Raw genomic sequence first — 25,716 nt, 5'->3', positions numbered from 1 at the left:
GTTGGTGGTATACATCTTTGCGTTTTTTTCTTGTGTTTTATTTAGGTTGCTGACACTGTGGCTGCAGTTTACTCACCAGATACCAACCAAACACTAATATTTGGAGAAACACTTGGATACCTACAGTTCCTCACCCAGGATGCCTTTCAAAGCTGGATTAGAACTGACTGAATTGCAGAATATGACTGTCCCTGAAGATGATAACATCAGCAATGATTCAAATGATTTCACAGAGGTGGAAAATGGCCAGATAAATAGGTGAGTATTTTTCCACTGACGCTGCCTGTGCTAAGAAACACACTGTTTAAAAACAGCATTCTCATTTTCAGTATATGTCTTGAATTATTCATTACCAAGTCATGCTCCATTTGAAGATGTAATTTGAATTTCATATGTGACATCTGTTGGGCATAGGCTGCAACAGCAGATAAAGCAAACAGAGTGGCAATTTATTCATTGTTTTGAATCTTTCAAATCAGTCTAATAAAATGCACAAACGTATAATGTAGCAAAAAGCCAACATTTTGAAATGTCTGCTTGCATACAGCAAAGAGGTAATAATAACTAATACAGTTAGACCAATGGCATAATTTGGGGCAAATAGCTTTGTTGACCTTTGATCTATCAGATCTATCAGATCTATATGACAATTTTAACCTGCCTGACCACCTCCATGCACCCAAGCTCCTGGGGATTTATGGCAGGTGGTGTTGGCAGAAATCATAGTCCCGGTCCACGTTTGCAATTCAGCAAGGTGAACTGGGCAGCAGCTGCTGCTCCCTGAAGCAAGGATGGCAAGAAGCTGCTAAAACAGAGACATATACTTAACGCATATCAAGTTTTAAAAATGCACCTATTTATCAATATTGGTAAAAATCATTACGTTTGTTTAAATTAGGCTGTAGAATTTTCCTATAAGCTCTACAGTCATTTCAAAGAGCAGCCTGTTCCACCTGAGAGCGGTTCTTCAGGCTTTCCTACCAGCGTCCAACAGGTGCTGAGTCGTCCTGTTTACAGCAAGGACCTGCTGACGGACCCTGTTTGGGTTTTGTGAGCTGTAAAACAAGGAGCTGGTTTTTGATCAAACTTCCTGTTCAAATATTGCAAACTGAGGTGGAGCACACCAGCTGGCTGCTGCCTGTATGGGGATCCAGCCCTGCCCGGCACTGGTGCTGCTGGAAAGCCCCTGACAGCACATCATCCTGCTCGTCTGCTGCCGGGCTGCCACTGCCTATGTTTATGGGCTTTAAAAACCTCTTCTCTTACCCTTTCTTCCTTTTGGCAGCAGCTTCTCTGGCTATCCAGAGAAGCTCACTTTCTAGCGTAAAAACAAAATTAAGAGCTGGTTTTTCCCAAATGAGGGTAGAGTTGTGTGGCTCTCATGGCCATGCGGGTGGACGGGGAGCTTGGCAGCAGGCATGGGAATAAGCACCCAGCATTGACCATACCATGCATGTAACAAAACCAGCCGGCCGTAGCCCAGGACTGAGCGGGGGGCCCTGGCTGGCGGTGTGGGCGAGCCCCCTGGCAGGAGGGTGCCAGCCTGCCCCCCCCCGTCGCCCGACCAGGGGAAGTCCTGGGGCGGTCGCCAGCTGTGCTGTGTAGTGGTGCGACCGCAGCGCAGCTGCACCGATGAAGATTAGAGCTGGTCAGGAATTTTCTGATGCAACTGCTTTGATGAAAGGTGCCAAAATGAAACGCAAACCACTTCTGTTAAAAAAAAAAAGAAGAAAAAAAAAGGCAAAAGCAAGAAAAAAAAACCCCTCCAACTTTGCCAAAACAAAACAGTTCCAGTATGAACCTGCTTGCTTTCCTGCTGGCTCACTTCGTCAGGCGAGGAGCTCCGGGGCTGACAGTGGTAAATTCACTCCCTGGAGCCTGCTGAGGATTTATATCCTTGAGAGGAGGAGTGGCTGTGCCGGGCTGGCTGCGCCTCCCCAGCGCTTTGGCTGGTGCCACCAGTAACTGTTATGGGCAAAACTCCTGTTAGCACTTCCATCTTTCAGTGAATGTTTATGGAGGGTGGGGAAGGAGCATGCCGTGTGTGCCTGATCCTCAGCAGTCACGATGTGCTTTGTGGAGTTAGGGTGTAGTAAGCGTGGCAAGGTCTGGGTTGGATCCAGCCTGCCTGCAAAGGGAAGAAGAAAAACGGGGTGAGGAAAGAGCGTCAGAAACTCAGAAACAGTAATTTCTGATTACTGTTCTGGCTCTTGGGGCAGATGAACATATTCCATGATTTTCCATTCCCTTCTGGATAGCTTTTTCCCTCTGCAGAGAATCATTTTCTTATAGGATGTAGCCCTTTACAGTTGTTTATTATTCAATTACTCATGCACCCCATACACAAGTATTTTTCCCTATATATCCTGGTGCGTCCATGTTCCCCACCATGTCTAAAACAAGAGTTTTAAGCCAGCTTGTGCTGACCACGGCATCCAGCACCGCAGCATGTTGGCACCGGTGCAGCCCCGTCGGCATCCCCTGGGGCTGAGCCACCCGTGGCCACTGCCCTGGGCAGGTGCCTCCACACCGACACAGGTGACAAGCAGGCAGGCAGACCCTGCTCTGTACCCTGTGCCAAACGCATCGTGAAAGGATGTGGTTATTGCCTTTCCATGACTATTTTGGCAAATGCCCTGTCTCTGTGGCATAAGAGGTTAACGGGCGTATGGAAGAAATCATTTTGTGCTGCCTGGTACACGGTGGGAGGCCTTGTGAAACTCCACAGTCCATCAAAATCAGTGGGACTTTTTCTGTTGATTTCATTTGAGCTTTAGATTAGATCTGTAATTTTCAACTAACTTTTTTTTTGTTGTTTCAACCTCGTGGCTTTGCACTCTTGTATTTAATTTCAAACATATTTTTTCTCCCAATACATAATTTTTCATGCTCAATGTACAGCAGTTTTTAAGGGTCTTTTGGAGAAGGTACACCAGGGAGAAGCTGATTCCAGGTCTGGTTTTAAACTCCAAATATTTCTTGATCTTGGAAAAGAATTCTTTAGTTTCCTTCAGATTTCCAGCCTTTCCTGGGCCTAAATATGCATTTATATATGCAGTTGTATGTAGGGAGGGGATGTTGTTTGGAAGGGGCTGTATTGGAAGGGGTTTTTCTTTGTACACAGATGTTGAATTTCTTCTGGGAGTGTCAATAAAGAGACTCGCATCAGATTCACACATGGATTTGGTGACTTTTAACCATGTACCCTGGCCATAAAACTCTGCACATAACTAAACCAGTATTTAGATGACCTACTCCTTATCTGTAACCACAACAATGCTCTCAGGAAGCTGCTGGATGAATGCTTGTCTTATTTTACAGCTACTTTTAAGTTATTGGCACCCTTTGTTCAGTTCACCAGGTTGTTAGTAGGTGTACCCAGATCTGGTCCAAGTTTCATAGTGTAAGCCAGACCAAGGTTTCTTCTGCATTTCTTGTTCCTGCCTGCCCTGGAAATCTTTGCCATTGCTCAAGCTAGAGCTCAGTTTAAGAAGCTGCCTAAGGATAAAGTTCTGTCATCTTGGCAAAACTAGCTTTCCCTAACAAATGTTTAAGGCATTGTCAAATATCACTTTAATTTAATTATATTTAAATGTATCTGAGATGGCTAAATGGTTTTTGGCTGACTCTGCTTAGCTGAAATGGTTAGCTCGAGGATATCACCTTAATCAAACATTTCTCATTTAAGTCCTTCAATAAATTAAATTTGGAAACTGTAGTTAAACATGGTCCTTTTAAAACGGCTTTATCAATAGCACTAAATTTCTACTTTGCACTAAATCAAACCAGGAAAAGAATTAGATGAAGAAATTCTCTCCAAGCCAACCACGAGGCTTCATGCATCGCAAGGATGAGCTGATTGGTTTTTTGGCCAGGATATTTTATTAATGATCTGAAAAGTTTTTTATAAGCTGTTCGTACTCAGCTGTGATGTAGGAAACACAACAGGAAAGCAGAAACACGTAAGAACAGGTTATGTCTTTTAACGATGAGTAAAGTGTTCGAAATGAAGACAACAAACAGCGCAAATGGATTTCACGCCTGTCAGGGAGTCACAAGGCTTTGATGGCACAGACAGTCCTACTGCGCATTTCCACAGCACCTGTCACAGTGGCCTGTAGTCCTGGGGAGGGCTGGGAGAGGCTGCAGTAAACAGTCGTTTCACTTCATTCGTGTCATATTTATAAAGGTCAAATATACAACATTCTGTGACAATGAATAGCTCGTTTTCTAAGCACATCTATTAAGCAGAGCAGATGCATGTCACGGTTTAACTAGAAATTCCAGTATTCCAACATATGTTCCCTTTCATACGCTGTAGGGGGTATGAAATGAAAAAATGTTTATAAAAAGCAAAATCTTGGGAAAGTTTGTTTCTGTTGAATCCATTGGATTATGTTCCCCATACTTTTTTTTTTTTTTAAATTAAGTTTGGTAATACATTCTATTTACGGAAAATTTAGGCTGTCATACAGTGCATCTGTACCATGAGCGTGGTCCCGAGGCAACCTTCTCGTCTGGACTTGCAGGTTAAGTTGCCTGCACTAGCAAATGCATCACAGCCTCCGGATCAGGCAGACCCCACATCCCTCACCACGGCATCACTGCCAAGCTTTCTGGGCAAGCCATCCTGGGGCTGGGAAGCCCTCTCTGTAAAAAGGCTGGGCGCAATGCTACGTACCTCGTAGAAGGTGTGATATGGGAGCCTGGTGGCCACATTCCCATGTCTGACTTTGCCCTCCTGTACACATCACCCAGTGTAAGTGGAGAAAAATGTGCAGTGTGACGTGGTAAACATGGGGTGGACAAGGAGCAGGGCTTATAATAGAAGATGAGAGGCTGGACAACAAGCCCAGTCCATTTTAACATAGGACTAACTCAAAAGAAAGTACTTCGGATCAATTTATCAAATCAGACTAGTTTTTTTAAAGTTCCATCCAGAAGGAAATAATGTGTTTGTTGGCCACAGAAGAATCCAGTTCTGCAGACGCTGTTTACTCTGTCAAATGTATTCTAATGGAAAGTCCCACGTTCACTTTATATTCAAGCAATATTACTCAAGGGTTGTCTTTATCATGTGTTAGTTCTTTAACAATAATTTTCACTGAACTTTAATACCAGGTGGCAGTAATAATAGTATCTATAAATTTGTTATTTTTGTAATTATTAAGGGGGGGACTGGCTGCAGAGGAGTGAGGAGAATTGAGGGGGAGCAGACTAGTTACTTCTATTATAACTCTGACAAAATCTAAAATGACACATGATCTCCATAAATGACAGAAGAAGGCAAAGTCCACAGATGTTCCCAGCAGCACTTACAAATCCAAAAGAGACAAAACTCTTCTCTGTGCTCCTGCTTGTACAAATTGCCTGCAGGGTGTTTCGAGAGAGAGCTGGAATGTCTTTTTCAAACCATTCACACTCTGCTGCCTGCGTTCAAGAGATGGGCTTTAAACAGACATGAAAAAAAAAAGCACACGCTTTGAATCAGGTTGAGATTTTATTCCATGAGGATGAAATACCTACACGGTGAGCTTTGGAAAGTTAATTTTGGATCAGTCTATCTTAGAAGTGGTTGCTTTACACTTCTTAAAACGGTGGGGGAAGCTCAGCCATCTATTCCAACTGTGTTAGGGCCAGTAAACCTGGCACAGTATCTATATTTTTCAGCAAATTAGTTGCTGAAGTTAGTAGTTTAAAAAATACAGGAGAAGCCTATAGGTCCTGGCTCCTTGTGAAATTAACTCTATCCTTGCCAGAACCAGGACAATTGGTATAAAGGAAGTCAAAGCAGACCAATGGATAGGAGTCAAAGTTGCAACAAACCCAGCAAAAATACAGCATACATTTTGCCAGCTATGCCCAGATGTAAAGGATAAACTCAAAACATGTATGTTGCACACAACATGTTAAAGACACAGGGCCCAGTGTGTCAGCTGTGGAAGCCAGGTCAGCAGCATTACAACTGCATGATTTTGGTGTACGCGTAAAAGCTGTGCTAGCACATATTGCTAGTAATTAGGCCACAACCGGGGTAGTACGGAAGTTTGATAGAGCTCTGTCTTTATGAGTTCACAGTTGTATTACCAGCCTGAATACCTCTGGATGTCTTGAGTCACAGTTTGAACTGTATGTCCCCAGTCAGTAGACGTTCCCAGCTGTGGGAAAGGACCAGTGGTGCTGCTGTTTGTGTTCAGTGTAATGTTTGTTTTAATTTACATTAATTTACCTACAGCAAAAAGGGTCTCTGACACTTGGTGACAGCCTCTGCTTAGGTATGTAATGCGTACGATGGCTGATGCATTAGCCTGTGCAGCCTAAGAACCATCTGTGGATTAACGAAGATGCCAGGGACTTAATTGTGCATAAACCTTCAAAAGATGAAAAGCTGAAAGAATGCTTTGTACAAACTAAAATGTTTGCTGAAGAGTGGGTCTGGGAGAAAATAACAGCTCATCCAAATCAGAAGTGTCCTAAATCCCAAGGATACAGACACAACAGCAGGAGGCAAATCTTGTTCTGATGACGGTAGTTCCTAAATGTGGATACATCAAGGACACAGAACAAGTAAAGGGTGCAGAGAAAGAAAAGCTGGGTATTCTGTGTTTCCCTGCACAGAAGTGTTTAATTTTGCACTATGGTGAATTCAGAATTGAGTTTTGAAAGACTCTTAAATGAAAATCCGCTAGCCCAGAACAGTGCACCAAGAGGGCATGTCACCTGGTTCAGGGTGGTCTGGGCAGTGCTGGCGTGCAGCACATCTTCCTCTTAACTCCAGCTGTACCGACCCTAGGGTGGCATATTAGAGTTTCGTAGGGTGCTGCACTGTCACCCGACACTGAGGGGACAGACAGGTTCTTGTAGGGATCCTTGGCAAAATGGTGACAGCACTAGATTGTAGTTACAATTGAAACTTTGTTTTCCGAACAGGATATTATGATTAGTACAGCACAGAATTTATTATCAGAAAGGCATAGGGTTTCTACAAGCAGAATCAGTGTAGTACAACCTATAAGTAGCATAATACAGGGTGTATAATACAACTTAGAATTTCCAATCACCTGGACCCTCTGCAGATTGGGTCAAATCTTAATACATGGTTTACTGTATCAATATAACAATCATAAACTATACTCAAAAATCATATAAAAGAAGACAAGTCGCTCCCTCAATCCTTGGATGGAGCAGAGAATGGTGGGAGGTGTCCCTGGCCATTTGGGGGTCCCAGGTCTCACTGTCCAGGAGCAGCTCTGGTCCAAGTTCCCCACTTAGGACTTGTAACTGATTTTACAGCCAGTGCTCTAGGTGCTATTACTGTTCCCTCTTCTGTGAGGGGGGCCATCACCACCACCACCACCTCGTGGGACGGGTGCCTGGGACCTTCAAGGCTGGCGAGGAGGGCAGTAGTCAGGTTGGCACCCAGGAGTCTTGAGGCCGACAGGGAGGGGAAGAAGAAATCTGTTTGGTTTGTCTACTTGGTTCACAGGACCTTCAGGGCCTGATAACATGGGAAAAAGAATGAATATATGACCCACTCAGTCACGGAGAATGGCTGCTTGCCTTATAAGATGGCGTTAGTTATGCTAACATTGGGAGCAGGGGTCAGGAGAGGGGGTGCTGGTCACATGCACCCGTGCAGGACACCAGGAGAAGCATCTCCTTTTAGTGTCTGTGCAAAAAAATTACTTTCCATCCACAAAATCAGTGCCACTGCTTTACTGAATCTCCTAAAAGACCATTCTGTATGTATACATTTATTCTGATCTTGTGCTGGTGTTACCTTTATTGATGCCCAATGTACGCTGGTATCAGTGAAGCATATTCTGGCTCATTAAATAGTTACGAGTTTGACCTCTTTTCACATATGGTTTTTATATGTTGCATATTTTGTAATCACATGCTGCTCAAGGAATTAATGTGTTCACATTTTCTAAACACTTGGTGGAAATAAATCCTCTGATTTCTTTCAGCAAGTTTATTTCTGATCGAGAAAGCAGAAGAAGTCTCACAAACAGCCACTTGGAGAAGAAGAAATGCGATGAATATGTAAGTCTCTCTTGTGGTTCTTTTCCCTGTCAAAATGAACTATATGTTGAGTATATGAAGGACCTTTAGACATGGTCTTCAAAGGTGCTGGGCACACACAATTTTAACTGAAATCCAGGTTCTAGTAGGAACTGCCTGTGCTCAGCACTTAAAAAAACAAACCAAAAAACCCAAGCATTTTGGTCAAGTTGAGGCAAGAGAATCCCTCTGGCCTGTGTTAGGTAGGAAGTCCTGGTGGTTCCTTATGGCCTTACAATATATAAATCATGCACCTAAGGTGTTTTACAGATGCAATGAAAGATGGGGTTTAAAATTGAAAGTGTAGTATAAGTTGTGTGTCGCTTACACCATTTATGTCAGTTTACAAAATCTATAGGTCAGCAATCAGAGTGTAGCTGTGACAAGGTTCAGCTATGCTTTTTCCTCTTTCAAACCAATTTTTATTAAGTTGTTTCCATAGCAGTAGTTACTTATATCTGATACATCGCAAAACGTGGAGCTTGAAGCATAGCTGCATTTCCCTGCTCTGTTCCAAGCTGTTGCTGACACGTCCGTCTTTACTTCTCCAGATCCCAGGAACTACTTCGCTGGGGATGTCCGTCTTCAACCTCAGCAATGCGATTATGGGCAGTGGGATTTTGGGTCTCGCTTTTGCCTTGGCCAACACGGGAATTCTCCTTTTTCTGTAAGTATTCGCGTGGTGAGTAGCCAATCTCCGTGCACTTTCACTGCATTTAAAGAACGTGTGTGCTGCCAGCAAGCAGAGGGATTTATAGTTCATCTGTAATCAAGTAAAGCATTCAAGCCTGAAAATGTTAGCTACAAGTTTCAGACATTGCAGTCAATTCTGGGGGGGGCAAAAGCCACTACTTGTAATGCTAGAGCAAATTAAGTCCATGATATTTACTACTGACCTGATCCTAGCCAGGGATTTTTCCTATGGTCCATAAGCTACACATACATCGGAAATATTCAGTAGTAATAGTTGCAGTGGAATAGTACCTAGTTCTTACTTGTGTCACAGGATCTCCAGAGCTTTCATCAAAGCATGGTGCAATAACTACTTTTTTTTTTTAACCAAGAAAAAGAATATTTATATTCCTTTATATGTTACATATAATATTTTCATCTCACTCCCACAGTTTCTTCAGTTTCTTATGTGAGAGTCCTTGAGAGCCAACATAAATATAGCCAAGATTTTAGTATAAAAAAAAAGAGTTGAGGTAGAGTACTTAACTCCAGCAAAAAAAAGGCATTTTGTAAGAGAATTTTATAGTTTAAAAATGAAACAGTGCCAGTGAATGAGTAAGACACAGTGTTATTCTGTGTTATTCTGGATCGCGGTATGAGACGTTTCATTGTGAAAAGTAATTGTTAAGAAATCAGTTGGGAATTGTGTGCACATTTCAGTGATAAATGTTCATTGAGGGAAGAAATACAGTAATTTACAATCTTTGAGAATGTTCAACACGGTTATTGAGTTTACAGATTACTCTGAAGATGTGTCATTTCTTCAGTGTCAAATCTAAAAACTTAGAACTTTTGTTATTTCTTAGGTTTTTGGCAAATATATAATATAAGCCCTCTATATAGCAGAGTGGATGGCCAAAGTGGTACGTATAGCCATCTGCTCTTGAATTTTGTGCCAGGATAGCTACATCCATGCTGCTAGCTTACAGTTTGCTGTGGTTGGGTAAAATCTAGGAATAATCCAATGAGTTAATCCATTTACATTAAGAATGTACAAAGTCTTATAATTGTGTTGTCACTAAACTAGGCTATCAAGTAGCTGGATTCTAATTTAGGTCTTTCTTATGCAGAGGGACTGAGTTTATTTTATTTTTACTGCTTTTTTTACCCAGTATGGGATACTCCACCTGTGCTCTTACAAACACACCTCCGAGGGCACAGACTGGTGTTTGCAAAAACTGCTGTAACCAGACAAGAAAAAAAAGTTGCCTCTCTTCAGTCTTGTTACCTCTCTGTGATAATAGCGTCTCAGCTAAGGAGCACCCTCAGTTTCTCCTTACTGCTTTAGTTTTCTATAATCTCATCCTCTTCTCATTCTTTCAGCAGTTTTTCATGACAGTTAGGTGAAATGTGTTTGCTCTAAAAGATCTAAAAAGGCAGTTTCTTTTAAGAAGTGAAGTAGATCAGACCAGTGATATGAACACCAGAGAAACTTCTAACAACGTATGACGGTGACTGGGCTTGTCTTGGCCCGAGTAGTGAGTGTGTAAATCTGTACCACCACATTGTACGAAAAACTGCCAAACCTGAATGTGGAGATTTTATACAGTAAATAACAGCATTATTTTCTACAGAATTAACTGTGTGTATTTAAAAGTGGATAATTGGTTTTGTTAGCTTTATAATGCCTTTAGATCTGTTGGCCTGGAGATAGAGCAGCCCGCTGAGATCAAAGGTAAGGAAGCTAGCAGGACCTAACTGACCAGGCTAGCAGAGCTTTCCCCTTTGAAGCCTGGAGATACAGGATCCTAATGTGGTGTCTGTAGTTATGCCTGAGAGCTGAACTGCTTTGAATGTTCTTTTATCATGCAATAATCTCAGCATTAAACCTAGTCCATTAGTGTTAGATTTTTTTCTCACGCTCATTCAGTGCATTTTTTCCCATAAATGTATAGTTCTGCTGTCGCTATCACAGGTAGATCTTAGAACCATTTCTGCTTTACAAATGATCAAAGATAGCGTCCTAGAAATACTTGCATTGCTTTTTGCACATGAGAAAGCACTTAAATTCATTGCTCTTGAGTAGCACAGTTCTGGAAAGTTTCTAGGTTGCTTTATCCAGTATTGGCAAGCACCATCCCTGAAAAGTAGAGAGCAGAGGCAGAAAAATTAAAGGAGCATTTTCAGTGCTAACAAAGCAGACCCAGCCTGATTTCCACTCTCGCAAGTCTTAGGCTCCAGCAGTGTGAAGTGTGCACTGCCATGCACACCTGATCAGTTCAGATCCTATATTCTTGGCATAAGACATGCAAAATAAACACGGCAATGAGTATATACTCTCACATCCTATTTGCATAACTTACTGCTGTAGCAAAGTGTCATGCTTTCTAGGCAAAACAACTGAGGTAGGAACTCAGACGAACCTAATCCTAGTATTGTTGATAACTACAGCCTAGACCAAAGAAGAACATCCTTTCTGTATGTAAAAGGGGTGGAAACCCTGCTGCAGAAAGATGGCACAAAAGGCTTGGGAAGTTAGAGATGAGCTAGGACACTAGGGATGGCAGGAGCACTCCTCACTGCCTGTGGTTTCATCCTGGAAAGCCAGGACCAGAGTGATGGATCACGTTGCAGAGACACATGGGCCGACCAAGTGCAAGGTACCTTCAGCCTGCATTTAGCCTGGAACTGCACGTGATCTGAAAAACCCTGCTGAGGCACAGGGGCTTGTTAGATGAGGTGTAGTATGAGACTACAGCTGCAGTTTCACACTGCTTTCTGCAGTTGATTCTGCTAGGGTTGGGTGGAAGCAATCACAAAGCCGCAGCCTAACTCCTCCAGAGGTTTAGGGCAGGCTGGCTGATCGGCCCTCTGGGAGGCCGTACGGTGGCAAACGCCATGCTCTGCCATGCTCTTCTGCACCCGATAGCTTAGCAGGGTTCAGAGCTGTTCTGTGCAATAAGGCACGTAACTGCACGAGCCTCACAGGTCTGGCCCCAAAGGCTGGGACTCCACAGAGGGCTGGGGACGGCACATGTTTCAGCTGACTGGGTAATGTGGCAGCTGGGAGCAAACAGCAGTGGCATCACAGGAACAGTTTGTTTTTCCCAGCACTGTATCAGTCCCCTGCCCTAAACTGTTTATTCTGGATTTGTTGGGGGGAGATAACTTTTGCATGTGCTGGTTGCCGGCATAGCTGCCAGCACTTCTTTAAAAGCAGGCAAAATAAAAAGTAGGGGAGTGCTTTTGGGACTGCAGCGCAAGCTCTCTTGCTTCTGTTTTGAATTTGCGCAGAGCGAGTGGCACGGACATTTTCATTCCTTTCCAAGGGGTGGTTCTGGCGCGAATACCCCTGTCTGTACCACAGTCCTAACACAAACAAGTTTTTCATACAGCACTAATGAAAATGCCGAGCGTCTCTGTAAGAACCCTATGGGGAGCTAAGGACAACAGATCAGATAAATACCTGGCTGCTTGGTAGTGTTATTTTTACTGCTGCAAAGGCTCCATGAGCTCAGTGCCTGAAAAACAGGAGCTTTTAATATTAAAATAGACTTGGTGCTGGCATGTGGAGCTGGAGCTGTTTGGAGCTGGGAGTGAGTCAGCCGAGCACCGGGGGTGCCTCCAGGCAGGCAGGGGCGTAGGGGCTCTCAGGGAACACGGGTAGGAGCAGGGCTTAGCAAATCTGTAAAAAATGGAGCAGAGTGACCTCAGCCAGTACAATCTCCCTTCTCCACCTCCCCGAGGAGCAACACCCTTTGGGCTGTACAAAGAATGTGTTGTTATTGTCAACCATCATCTCTGTTGGCAAAAGAGCGGTTCCTCCTATCACCTCTTTATGTTTCTCCCTGCTCCTCTGGCCCCAAGAAACTTGTGGGTCACTATTTGGTGCTAAAGTATTTTTAGTCTAAAATAATAGAAAAGTGGGGGGATGAAGCTTCTCATCATGTTCTTTCTATGTAAAAGATGTGTTGCTGTCTATCTATGGCAGCAGCTTGTTTTCTGTTAAATTTTAGGCTTGTTTTTCTTGGTGTCCTGAGGGTAGTTGTCATAATAAAGAGAGGAATTGCCAACAGATTGTCTGAATGCTCTTCACACACATCATGAAAACATCATCGGGTCTTTGTGTGTCAGAGTGTTGGAGGGGAAGGCACACATGGTGCTTGGCTTCAAGACATAGAGCAATGAGCAAATGTGTTTTTATGCACTTAGCCCCCAGCACTGACTAATTATCATTTGTGCCAGCAAGTTCCCTACACAAACAGTTTGGTCATTACTTCCTGCAATTCTTCTATGTGAAGTCAAATTATGGATCACGGCAGACCAGGAGTGACATCAGTGAGGGGGCACCGGTCCCCACCTGGACAAAGCATAAGCTTTTGGGTTCTGCCTTTATTCCCAAAGGAAGCCAATCAAGCCTTAACTTCCCTCCTCCCCCCCTGCCCTGGGCACTGGGAGGCACATAAAAAGCCCTTTGGGCACCCCTTCGGTAGCACATGAAATATGTCCTGGGAAAAGATGCTTCGATTTGGTATGGAAGTCCTTAAATAGAGGACTTCCCTTTTTGAAATTTTTACTCTGCTTCCAGAAAAAAAGCTTTCGAATGAGTGGTGAGGGACATACCTGGCTCATCTCTGCTCTTATAAAATCTTAACTCCTATTTGATAAGACATCTTTATTCTTGCTTCTTTCAGTGTGGGGGGTGTAACTCACTAACAGGCTGTACTCTGCAGCTCTGCTGAGTTTTACTTGGCTGACTCCCTCTGCATGCAGGGCTTTCTACCTCCATGGTGGTGTGGTGAAACTGCAAACATGTGTAAATCACGTGTATTTATAGGGCTTTTTGCGTTGTCAGAATAGTATAAAAACTATCTCAGCGTCAATGGGAATATGACCTGACGTGAAATATTGCAATGTTAGAGCTCAGCTCTTACAGTAAGCTTTATTTTCCATTCTTTTTTAGGCTTCTTTTGGTTTCAGTGACGCTGCTGTCTATTTATTCAATATATCTCCTGTTGGTGTGTTCAAAGGAAACAGGTAATTTAAGATGTTATTATACCATTTCAGTAGAATTGTGAAGTACAAGAGGTGAAAAGTGCTCAAATAAGGCCAGGTGCTTTGTGTAAGAGAGAGTTGCTATCACTTTGCTGTCATGATAGAAAAGCCTAACACATTTTCGGTCAGAAGCCCAGAATTAACAATAATTTATGTCATGGCAACAGAGAACAGCATCTGACCATCACTATAAAGGGAAAAACTTAAAACAAAGAGTGAATTCCGCTAGCATGAAATGTTGTCTTCAGTGAGCTAGAAGGAGCAGCTCATATAGTTTCTTTGTGTTACAAACCAATTGCAAATGAAATATAATGAGTCTTTGCCTGTGGTGAAGCTTACCTGGAAACCTAAGCCCTTGTTTTTATGCTGCAGGTACATTTAAGCTCAAACTCATTGTTTATACAAGCTTCAAAGCAGAAATGTCAGCTACAGGGAAATATAGAGAAAACCAAACAATGGGATGCATTTTAAAAATCCTCCGTACAGTGTACCATCTGCAATATTTCTCTTTCAGTTCTCATGTATCTCACCATCTTCACAATATCCAGTCTTTTTCTCAGCCTAAATCACAGCCAAGGAAAAAAACATTTAACAGAAACACAAACCAATTAATATAGGAGTTTCTCAAGCTTGCCAGATACTTAGAAAGGAGTTTTATTTATAATTTACACCTTTCCCTGCTTTTACCAAAAAACATATATGTTGGGTTTGCGTGGCAAGGTTTTGGTAGCGGGGGGGGCTACAGGGGTGGCTTCTGTGAGAAGCTGCTAGAAGCTCCCCCTGTGTCTGATAGAGCCAATGCCAGCCGGCTCCAAGACGGACCCGCCGCTGGCCAAGGCCAAGCCAATCAGCGCCTCTGTGATAACATATTTAAGAAGAAGAAAAACACTTAGAGAGAGAGAGCTTTTGCAGCCGGAGAGAGGAGTGAGAAGATGTAAGAAACTCTGCAGACACCAAGGTCAGTGAAGATGGAGAGGGAGGAGGTGCTCCAGGCGCCGGAGCAGAGATCCCCCTGCAGCCCGTGGTGAAGACCATGGTGAAGCAGGCTGTGCCCCTGCAGCCCATGGAGGAAGGATGAGGGGGTGTAGCGATTCCACCTGCAGCCCGTGGAGGACCCCATGCCGGAGCAGGTGGAGGCACCTGAAGGAGGCTGTGGCCCCATGGGAAGCCCACGCTGGAGCAAGTTCCTGGCCGGACCGGTGGACCTGTGGAGAGAGGAGCCCATGCCAGGGCAGGTTTGCTGGCAGGACTTGTGACCCCGTGGGGGACCCACACTGGAGCAGTCTGCTCCTGAAGGACTGTAGCCCATGGGAAGGACTCATGTTGGAGAAGTTCATGAAGGACTGTCTCCCGTGAGAGGGACTCCATGCTGGAGCAGGGGAACGATGAGAGGAGTCCTCCCCCTGAGGATGAAGAAGCGGCAGAAACACCATGAGATGAACTGACCGTAACCCCCATTCCCTGTCCCCCTGTGCCGCTGAGGGGGGTGGAGGTTGAAGCCAGGAGTGAAGTCGAGCCCGGGAAGATGGGAGGGGTGGGGAGAGGTGTTTTAAGATTGATTTTGTTTCTCATTCCTCAACACTGTTTTGCTTAGTAATAAATTAGATGAATTCCCTCTCTAAGTTCAGTCTGTTTTGCTTGTGATGATAATTAGTGAGTGATCTCTCCCTGTCCTTATCTCGACCCATGAGCTTTTCGTTATACTTTTTCTCCCCTGTCTAGTGAACGAGGGCAGTGATAGAGCAGCTCTGGTGGGCACCTGGCCCCCAGCCAGGGTCAACCCACCACAGCATACCACACTGAGAATTCACAAGTTAAAGCTTCATCATTAGAAATTTTAAATCATGCTGTAAACCAGTGGCTGCCCTCCTTTGGATCGTTTTGTCAAAGCAAGAAAAACTGCAGAATCATGGTACTGTGTCTGCGGTGGCCAGGCTGCCAGTGCCGACTCGTGGATCCTGCTGTACCACGTTTTGTCTGGAGAGGAGGCTTTCTGCATCACTCTCATTGCAGGCGCAAACCTAATACGCCAGGTTGGGGATACCAGAACTTAACATGTCACTGGGGGTATAGACGGACTCATTAAAGGGGTGTAATAGCCTCATTAAGAGATTCAATTTCAGAAGTGACTGGTAGCCAACGATAACATTTACAGACGTCAAGAAAACATTCCTACATAAGTTTCAGCCCTAGTAATTACAAGACAGCTTTTTTATTTACTTGCAAAGGGCAGATATGGCTGCAGAGATGAGTGGTTAGCTGGAAAAGAATCATAAGTGTTTCGACTCGACGGCATTCGCTGGTGTATTTGTTACCTTTCTCCTCGTTTCTTTTCCTGCAGGCTGCATGGTGTATGAAAAGCTGGGTGAGCAGGTCTTTGGTACCCCAGGGAAAATGATTGTCTTTGGATCTACATCTCTCCAGAACATTGGAGGTAAAGGAGATGAGGTCTATTGAAAACAAAAACCCAGTAACATGTTAATGTTACAGCTACCTACCAGTCAGGTTCCTCCTTCCCTCAGTGATGTCTTGGGATCTTCATGCCCCTCAATATAGTTGTGACTAACACTGTGCATGCAGCCCTTTAAAAATGCCGTATTACTGAATGATGAGCAGTTTACAGTCAGGTATAGTTCAGGGTTTTCTGTCAGAGGCTGATGTGGAAAAGGCTCAGGCTGTTTCTCTGTACTTATTCCACAAAATATCTTATCCATTTTGTAAACTGACTTTCTTCTTCCTCCAGCAATGTTGAGCTATCTCTTCATAGTCAAAAATGAGCTGCCTTCTGCCATAAAGTTTCTAATGGGAAAAGAAGAATCTTTTTCGTAAGTTGAATTCATTTTACTGATTATAGAATTTTAACATTGTGTAGGTAAGTTTAAGAATATGTTTATAAAAGCTCTTCAGGTTTGTCAAAGTAGCTTTTCTCAGGGGGTTGATAAAAACCAAGACAACTTTGGGAAGGAAAAGAGGATGGATAGGAAATAAAAGGTTAAGTCATCAGCAGTTGCTCTCTCCACATACCAGATTTTCATGCAAAATTGTGATTTATAGAAACCTGTTATCATAGGATCCAAACTTCTACAGTTCTAGGCAACACTTGAAGATATTGAGAACAATACAAGTTTAACATACTATTTCCCTGCATTCTTAGCATACATCTTACAGGATTTTGCCCCTGAAGCACTGTCCATAGTATGAAATTCTTTGATACTAGCCTATGACAACTGCAGAATATTATACTTAGATTTCTGCCACTTAATCACTCCTTGACATTTGCCGACTTCTTTAATAGAGGGGTGGTATTTCTTTGTAGTGGTAAATATCCTTTGCACGGGGTTATATGGTGTGCTGTAGTGCACAAGAGGAAGGTAGAGATCCTATTCTTCAGGCTTTCATACTAAATTAGACTGAGCAGTGGAATTAGGTCATACAGAACATCACTAACACTGTCCCTTCTCCCCTTTCTTGCTTTCCAGCAGAATTCAAAGCACTTTGCTAGAAGGAGATACAGCCTCGGGCTGGCTAGTGTGTGCCAGCCCGCAGGAGCCTGGTTTGCCACTCCAGGCACGTGCCTGGGTGCTTTAGCAACGAATCGTGTTCCCCGCCCCGGCCCCTGCCCTGTGCTGTATGTGTGGGCCTTTGCACAATCTTTCCTCGTCCTGGTAGGGTGGCTTATATCAGGTTACGGCGGGTGTTGTTCTGCCTCTCAGTCCCACTCGCTGATCCCAGCATTAGGGTGATATTTTCTCTAGTGACTATGAAAACCTGCCATATCTGAGTCAGAGCAGTGCCAAATTTTAAGGGCTGGATGTTTAATGACTCTACAAAGGTCAGATGTTGCCCCCATCTCTCCTTTTGTAGGAGCTTGTAGGGTCAGGAGACCAAAGATGGTTCTGTAACTGTAGCAGTCAAAGAGGATGACTTAGTGTGAGGAAAATCAGAGAGGGATTAAGGTGTGCTCACGGTGTGGTTTTTTTTAATGTTTTATACAGGGAATGGTACGTGGATGGGCGGATTCTTGTTGTCACAGTGACGTTTGGTATAATCCTCCCTTTATGTCTCCTTAAGAACTTAGGTAAGATGTAAATGCCATTGTGGGAATAAAATAAAGGACCCTAGACTTCATGCCACTGACAGCCACACTGGCAACTCAACCATAATTAAAAAAAAAAAAGGGGCTGTCCTTGTAATCTAAGCAGCCTCCCCGGTCCAGGAATAAGCTGTATTTTGAGCATCTAGGAACAAGTAGGCCTAAATTGTCACAGCAGTTGAACTCAGTATAAACCAGCTTTATCCATACAATTCTGGAAATTTATTTTAAAAATTATAGTTAAAAGTGTCTTTGTTTCATAAGGCAATTCTGTTTTATGTGTAGTCTGTAAAAATAAATTCACAAATTGTGAGATTACAAAAAATAACTTATTTATCTATCAGCATCAAAATTTTTAGTGGTGAGGTTAATTGGAGGTGTTGGGCTTTGAAGTAAGATGTCTACAGAGGATTACATTGTCAAATGTGTTTGAGTCCACAGAGATGCCAATAAGTACACAATGTATTTTTTAAAACCGTGTAACAAGTTTTGGCACTGAAGTCCTGTTGGGATCTTCCTTTTGAGGAAATGACCCATACTGAGCTGACGTGGCTCGTATCAGGGAATCTGGGTCACGTTCTGATTGCAACTGCATATTCTCAGGTTTGTTTCAATTATCAAATCCCCTTTCAAAAGTGAAAGTAATTAAACTGCTGTAAAGGTGACCCTGAGGAAGTCAAACTGGTCAGAAAAAAGCTGAGCTCTGTCTGAAAGCCAGAGGCTTGCAACGTGGGAGACTCCCACACCAACAGGACATGCTGTTGTCCTGCCCAGAAACTCACGATACATATTAAATGTATAATACATTTAAACTTCTCATGAAGCAGCGAAAAGAAGTAAAAACCAAGATATGGCTAATAAAATAATGTTGTATGATATTTCCTTTTAATTTCTTTCAGGGTATCTTGGCTATACCAGTGGATTTTCATTAAGCTGCATGGTATTTTTCCTGATAGTGGTAAGTTCAGCTTGCTTTCTTTGTTGGATGAGTCATTTGACAGAATAGTCACAATTTCTCTGTCTTTTTAATTTTAATTTGCTTTTTATTATTCTTTTTAGCAATTAGCTGTCTTCCACTCTCATTCTAGGTTATTTACAAGAAGTTTCAAATTCCCTGTGGTGGATCGGAGCTAAATACAACATCATCTTTCCTATCAAATAGCTCAGCACATGAACATATGTGTAAGCCAAAGTATGTTATCTTTAATTCCAAGGTATGTTTCTTTTTATAATACTTATTTTTACTTCACATAATATATGCACCTACACCCCGTGTTCTTAATCTGATCAGCACCATGTAGGGCCTGATTCTCCATGCTTCCACTTGTGCTCCAGTGGTGAATGCACAGTGGGTGTCCTTGCCCAGTCTTACGGAGATTGCCGTGTTGAGTGTACCTCCTTGTGGTCTTGCTCTGCCCCGGTAGCAGACGTGCTAAGGCTGTGAGCCTGAGCTACCACCCACTGTACAACAAACACTTTCTTTGGGAGCGTTTTCCTTTCCACTGCTTCTTACTGTCTGTGCTGCAACTGCACCTTTAGGCTGTAGTTCAGCAGAGGCTGCGTAAGCCATTCCTGTATCCAAAGCCCAGAAGTAATCCCTCTGTCCTTCTGCACATAAACCGCTTCTTTGTGACAGAGTACGTGTTTCTGTAGCCATATGGTGAACTGGATCGGGAAAAGGAGACAGTCGAAAGCTAATCCAGCAAAAATTTGATTGCCTTTCAGCTGGATGCTTTCCGCCATTGCCACACAGCTGCAGGAAAAGTTGTGCCAAGAGAATGAGAAAGAGCAACTGGCTGTAGCTGTGGGAGCAGGAGGATTGCTCCTGTCAGCTGTGCTGGGGCGCAGTGCTCATGAAACAGCACCATATCCAGCGGGGCAGGGTCCTCAGGCTGTCACAGTCACATTCGTAGGGAATGTGCATGTATAGCACGCGCATACGAAAATTAAATTGTTTTAAATTCATCTTACCAGCTTCAGTTGAAGAAGCCAAACCGAGCGCTTTTCTTTAGTTGGGGGTAGCCATCAGCCCAGATCCGGTGTGAGGGACCAAGAATTAGTTAACTTGGTGTGCAATAGCAGCTTAGGTGTAGGTATATTTTAGGTAGCGTTGAAGTGCAGCCACCTTCTCCTACAGTAAGTGTCAGCATTTGCCTCAGAGTGGACACAGGCACATCAGAAAAATCGGTCCTGAATTAGGCATGATGGAGCTGAACTCTCAAGATTTGCCCTTGGGGCCAGCCGTTTGCAAATCAATTTAGCAACTTTGGTATGTGAGAGAAGAGACAGTTTCACAGAATTGGAGGATGGCTGAGGTTGGCAGGGACCTCTAGAGGTCACCTGGTCCAACCTCCCTGCTCAAGCAGGGCCACCAAGAGCTGGTTGCCCAGCACAGCATCCAGGCAACTTCCCATTATCTCCATGGATGCAAACTCCACAACAGTAGCGTGCTGTGAGTGAGGGAGAGGAGGCAGCACAGGTCTGGGTGAGAAAGGATCTCTGGAGAGCAACCAATGTATTTACTGAATCTGTCGAGCCTGGGGCGTACCCCAGGGTGGCTTCTGTGGGAAGGAGATGCCTGTGGCCAGCACAAGCAGATCTCAGAGGGTCAAGGAGAGCCACATGTAGGAATGGACTCATTTTGTCCTCACAGGAGGATCTGGTTTTCGTGTGATCTCTGCTCGTACCCGTTCCCTGGGGAGAATGGAAGCGCTTGGGCGCTGAGATCATTTGTGAAGTTTGGCTGTACACTGAGGACTGAAACTCACTCAGGTTTTTGGTGGAGAAGGGGGTGAGGTCCCCCTCGGAGACCTCCTGCGCTTCCTGGTGACGTAACGGTCTCTCTCTTTCCCCAAGGAAAAGCATGCTCCCTCCACAGCCCTCCTAGCCCTTTTGTTGGCCTGGGAAATGAAGGGACTCAGTCTGGTACCTTGAAATATCGATTTATTTGTAAGTTCTGCATTCCTCTTCTCTTTTCTTACAGTCTGGATATGGGCTTCCTCTTCAGGACTTCAGCCTTAGCACCACGGGTGCACACCCCTCTCCATGCTAAGGCAGGGTAGCGTAGCAATGACCCATCATACGTCCCTTTTACGTGTGACGGTGTGCTAGTAACGGTGGCAGTAGCTGGGCAGGGAAGCCCATCCCAGGGAGCAAAACCAGCAGCCACATGGCATCCAGCTCTGCAAGCAGAGTCAGGACTATGTTCGCGTGACCAACGCGAAGACTTTGTTCTCCCATTGAAAAAGCGCTGCTCTGCATATTTCATTAAAGACGTGCTAATTGACAGGTCTTCTGCCTTCTCTAAAGGCTCTCAACGTTTGGTTGAAGAGTCCAGAGAGTTGGGAGCTGAGGTAGTGGAACACGGATCATTTCTTCACGCCGCTGGGGGAAATACTTCTTAACTTCTTCTCTGAAATTCTCTCTGAACAGACCGTGTACGCCTTGCCCACCATTGCTTTTGCATTTGTGTGCCACCCGTCAGTCCTCCCGATTTACAGCGAACTTAAAGAGTAAGCCTTTCTCTTCTTTTTTTTTCTCCCAGTTAATTGTTTTGAACCGCTTTGCATGGAAAATGTTAGCGCAGAGGTGCTCTGAGTCATTCGTGCCATTCGGAGGAGATGTGCTTTAATAACACCCAACAAGCTGGCCTCCCAGGCATGCCGCTGGGGTGGGGGCGAGGGAAGTTGAGGATAATGCAACACTTTGGGAGTTTTCTCTGGAAGTACACAGCAGCCTGGGGAGAGCCAAGTTGTGCCGGTCGTTATTTGGCATAGGAGAGAGGCATGTGTTCAGCTAACAGCGTTTGTTCCAGTGCAACTAAAAATCTGTTGCAGTACCAGGAAAAAAAAGTATTTTCAGGCTCGCCTGTACTAAAAGACCTTTGCTGGTACGGCTGTCTGGCTGACACCCCTGGCTGGGCAGGGCTGTGGGGAGGTGGAGACTGGCCCTGCTGCAGCATCGCTGGCAGCCCCGGGGGGGCTGCAAGGGGGTCCCGGGCCACAGGGGGAGCCCCAGGAGAGAGGTTGGGGTCACCCAGATCCATGGGTGCCCTCAGATCCCAGACACTTGCTGGGTGTTTGGAGTTTCAAGAGACTCCAGCAGGTTCCCAGGTGTCTATTTAGGGCATCCCTGTGTGGATTTAAAAGTCCAACTTTAGGTACCAGAGTGTGAGTATTTCAGAACAAATATCTGAAAGTTAAATGTTTACACCTAAACTATTTCACAGACAGTGGTCTGCATACATCCATTATTTTCTACCCACCGGGACACAAATGTTTCTCTGCAAACATTCAGAATGGTTTTTTTTCCCTGTACATAATTTTACTCTTCCTATATTTCGGCCTTTTAATTTAATTACTCAAGTGTTTAAGGGCCATCCTTCTCCAGCTGGCTTCACCCTTCACTCTGTCTAGGCGGGTATGGCCAGGGAGCAGAACCACAGGGCAGACCCGGCATTTCTTGACTTAAGCCCCAAGTAGGGTCTGTTTCCCTGGTCCTTCCCTTCCCTGTGCAGCTGTCAATGAATTCCCATTTTAAATGAAAATGCATTCATGAGTCTCCCCAGAATTACAAAGTTTATGCAAAGACTTAATACGTATTATTTTTAAACAGCTATTGAAAAATCCAGCCCAACCATTTTTTATGTGTTCTTTTTTTCTTCTTTCTCCAGCCGTTCACAGAAAAGAATGCAGTTGGTTTCAAATATCTCATTTTTTGCCATGTTTGTGATGTACTTTATGACTGCCATATTTGGCTATTTGACTTTCTATGGTAAGTATGCAGTTCTTTACTGATCAAAGTAGAAAGGGAATACATGTGAAATCAATAGCGTATCCCAGCTGGAAAGGAAAGTCCCATTCACTTATATTAAAATACTTTCTCAAATAATTTTCCTTAAAATTTTCATACTGAAGGTACAAATCCTTTCCTCTTTTCTCCCTGTGGATGAAAAGCACAAGTGAAAGTAGTATTTGCAAAAGGCATATTCCAAATATGAGGGAGAGATTTGTTTGACAAATTTGGGGATTAGCTAAGATTTTTGTTCCAAGGTGCTCACCTGAATGTTGTGTACATTGGTAATGACTGAAGCATGCATATCTGCATAAAATGAGACAGATTTGAGAGCAGGTCCTAGGAAACGAGTATCAAATCAGCCATCACAGCTTTTTCATTTTCTTATTGACACTTTTATCACAGAGGTGAAAGACCAAATGTTTTCCCTGTGTCCCTAGAGCTGACCCCTTCAGGTCTTGGTTAAATAAACTGGCAGTGAAGGTGGGGGAGCTTCAAGTGTTGTACCAGCTCAGCCACCAAAGGATAGTTATTTCAGTGTTTATCTCTTTTCATGCCTATCGATTCACATAAAGAAACAAAACAAATGAAGTTGTATCGCTAAAGGATACAACATGTATGCCCTAAAGGCACAATTATTAAGTAAAGCAGGATAAAATATGAATGTTGCCCAGGAAGCTACTCCCATGGTCCAGTATAATGGGAAGGTTGAAAAGCAGTGTCTTCTTTCCATGGACCTTTAAGGGGTTACAAGACAGATGACAAAACTGGTATTTGCCTTTTACCTTAGGGTCACCAAAAGGTCATCAGTCTTCTCCACCCTATTCCAAGTGACCTTTTTGTTACAATCTCCTCATTCATGATAGCATTCCTGTGAGCCATGTATTGCAAGAGAAAGAAAATAAGTAAATATGAAATGTGGCATTTTTTTTTTCCAAAGGTCTACCTATCTCATATTTGTTTTCTCAGGCTCTCATTCTGATTATGAGGCCTTGAGTCTGCATGTGTTGAAGTAACTTGAGGTCATCTGTTCTCATTTTCCCAATAAAACTGCAAATATGCTGCAAGTGACAACAGCAACAGCCGTTCTCATCCAACTGCTCCCGTCTAACACATTTTCGTAGAAGCGCATCAAATTAGCAGCCCCAGGGAGCAAGTGGGTGTAAATCAGCACGGACCCCTTCGCTTTGGCAGGGAGGAGATTCTGATGTGATTGCCCCAGGGATCTGAGGAGGCAGATCCGTGGCGCTTCTCTCTGGGAATCTCCCACGCCCCTCAAGGACGAGGGTCTGGAGTCCATGGAGGAGGTAGGGGCTGCGTCCTTCTGGCCCTCCCGAGGGGGAACGGCGGAGGAATCCCTGGGGTGTCTCGTGTGCCTCTCCCCACGTCAGGCGTCCCTGCTCCCCAGCGCCAAGAGCCCGCAAGTGGAAGCTGTGCGGCTCCACTGGGGCTTCTGCAAGGGTCAGTGCCGTGACAGGCAGCAAAAAAGACACCGAGGGCATCTAAAATTCCTCCACTTTGATCCTTCTTCCCCTTAAGAATGACAACACCTTACCTTTATTATGTTCACTTACAGTTTTCTAATCCTCTTCTCTACCCTTACCTGGGTAAGAACAGCATTTTTATTGTGGCCATTTTTTCTTTACACCAGTACTACTTGTCTGTTTGCTGTATTCTCGAAAGTGTTGCGGTGATGACTATATTTACATTGCAGAATTACAGAAAAGAGGTGTTTTTCTTCCCCTAAAAGGTCACACTGTGGTTGGGCTCTGAGGTGTATCTAGCTGAAAGGAAAACAGACCTTCAACTGTAAGCCTTGCCCTTCACTTCCTACCTGGCTGCAGTCCGTGAGCCGTACAGAAGTTGCAGTCTGTGCTTGCAGGAGCAGAGTAAGCTCTGTGTCGCAGAAGCTCTGCATGTGCCCGGCTTGAAAACCCCACTCCTAATCCGCAGGGAGGTGGGAAAGTGTTTTCTTTCTCCTGGTGGGGATTCAAGCACTGCGTAGGTGGTGTTGACCCATGGTCTCTCCCCAGAAGGGCGTCCTGGGGGGAGCACAGGCATTTGGCCGCAGGACAGATCCCTCTGCCTCCAGAAATACACAAGGTTTTACCAAGTGCCAAAGATTTTAAACTAGACGTGGCCACCGAGTTCCCTTTAAGGACTTTGGTTTAAGACCTGTTACTTTTTACCATCAGCTTTCTAAGATTAGCAGCAGAAACAAAACATGAGCCTAAAAAGGGGCAGCAAGTATGTTTTTGTGACATGCTTAACAGCCACCCCCTTAGATTATTGCTCCTAGATATTTAAAGGTTGCAAAGCAAACGCGTAGGTCCCTCAGCAACTTGGTTTTCCTGTTGGTTAGTACATGCAGACGCACTTCGCAGTATTTATCACAGCTTCAAGGAAACATTTTTGCAGGAGGTCATATTAAAATATCACCAGTGCCTCCCCATTAGACACACCCCCCACCATTTGTCTTGACTGCTGGGGCCGCCGACCCACGTGGGGCCGAGCTGCAGGCACTGCTGGGGGGGTGGCAGGTTCAAGAGAAAAAACCACCAGGGCAGCCCTCAGAGGAGCTGCCGAGGGATTTGAGTGCAAATGTCAGAGCATCCCACTGAGAGATGACCCGAGATAGGCTTTGTTCTTCGTTCAGAACAAGGGCACTGGTTTTTGCTGGAAGTTTATTTGCTGTTTAGACTAATTTAGCTCAAAAACCTTGTAGTTTATATTAAGTTCAGCCGTTGCAGTGCATGTGGTTATTTTCCTATCATTTGAAACTTAAAAAAAAAAAAAAGCCCACAGAACCAATTAGAAATAGCTTATTTCACTTTACTTATTTTTTTATATAAGTATATATGTAAGCAAGCTTTCCTGTATGTCTCACTGTTGTCTTTCCACAGTGAAAATTACCTTAGACTTAGGCATGTGCTGTCTTGAATTAGGATGCATTCCTAAATCAGGCCTCCAAAGGATTAATCTGGAATAATGGGATCATTAGGATTTGGTTCAAAGCTCTGTTTTAACTCAAGAATGTT

At 44.1% G+C, this 25,716-nt stretch overlaps 1 protein-coding gene across 3 annotated transcripts in view; it reads left to right on the top strand.

The window, feature by feature from the left end:
• The window catches only part of SLC38A1 (solute carrier family 38 member 1), a 44,236-nt gene that overhangs the window by 8,883 nt on the left and 9,637 nt on the right, over positions 1-25,716 (top strand). For all 3 annotated transcript variants that reach the window (XR_008577406.1, XR_008577405.1, XM_054827863.1), the window contains exons 2-12: positions 46-258; positions 7,971-8,046; positions 8,616-8,731; positions 13,700-13,773; positions 16,133-16,225; positions 16,535-16,616; positions 17,787-17,869; positions 18,784-18,842; positions 18,973-19,098; positions 21,317-21,396; positions 22,557-22,657. Coding sequence is in view for 1 of the 3 variants with exons in the window: in XM_054827863.1 (XP_054683838.1) it covers positions 140-258; positions 7,971-8,046; positions 8,616-8,731; positions 13,700-13,773; positions 16,133-16,225; positions 16,535-16,616; positions 17,787-17,869; positions 18,784-18,842; positions 18,973-19,098; positions 21,317-21,396; positions 22,557-22,657 (1,009 nt within the window). In the remaining 2 variants the exon portion in view is untranslated. The remainder of the gene's footprint in view (positions 1-45; positions 259-7,970; positions 8,047-8,615; positions 8,732-13,699; positions 13,774-16,132; positions 16,226-16,534; positions 16,617-17,786; positions 17,870-18,783; positions 18,843-18,972; positions 19,099-21,316; positions 21,397-22,556; positions 22,658-25,716) is intronic.

The sequence above is a fragment of the Grus americana genome, chromosome 1 (assembly GCF_028858705.1).
Source record: "Grus americana isolate bGruAme1 chromosome 1, bGruAme1.mat, whole genome shotgun sequence".
In the NCBI taxonomy this organism is placed as follows: domain Eukaryota; kingdom Metazoa; phylum Chordata; class Aves; order Gruiformes; family Gruidae; genus Grus; species Grus americana.
Note: the sequence above shows the minus strand (reverse complement) of the source record. Positions and strands in the feature narration are given on the sequence as shown.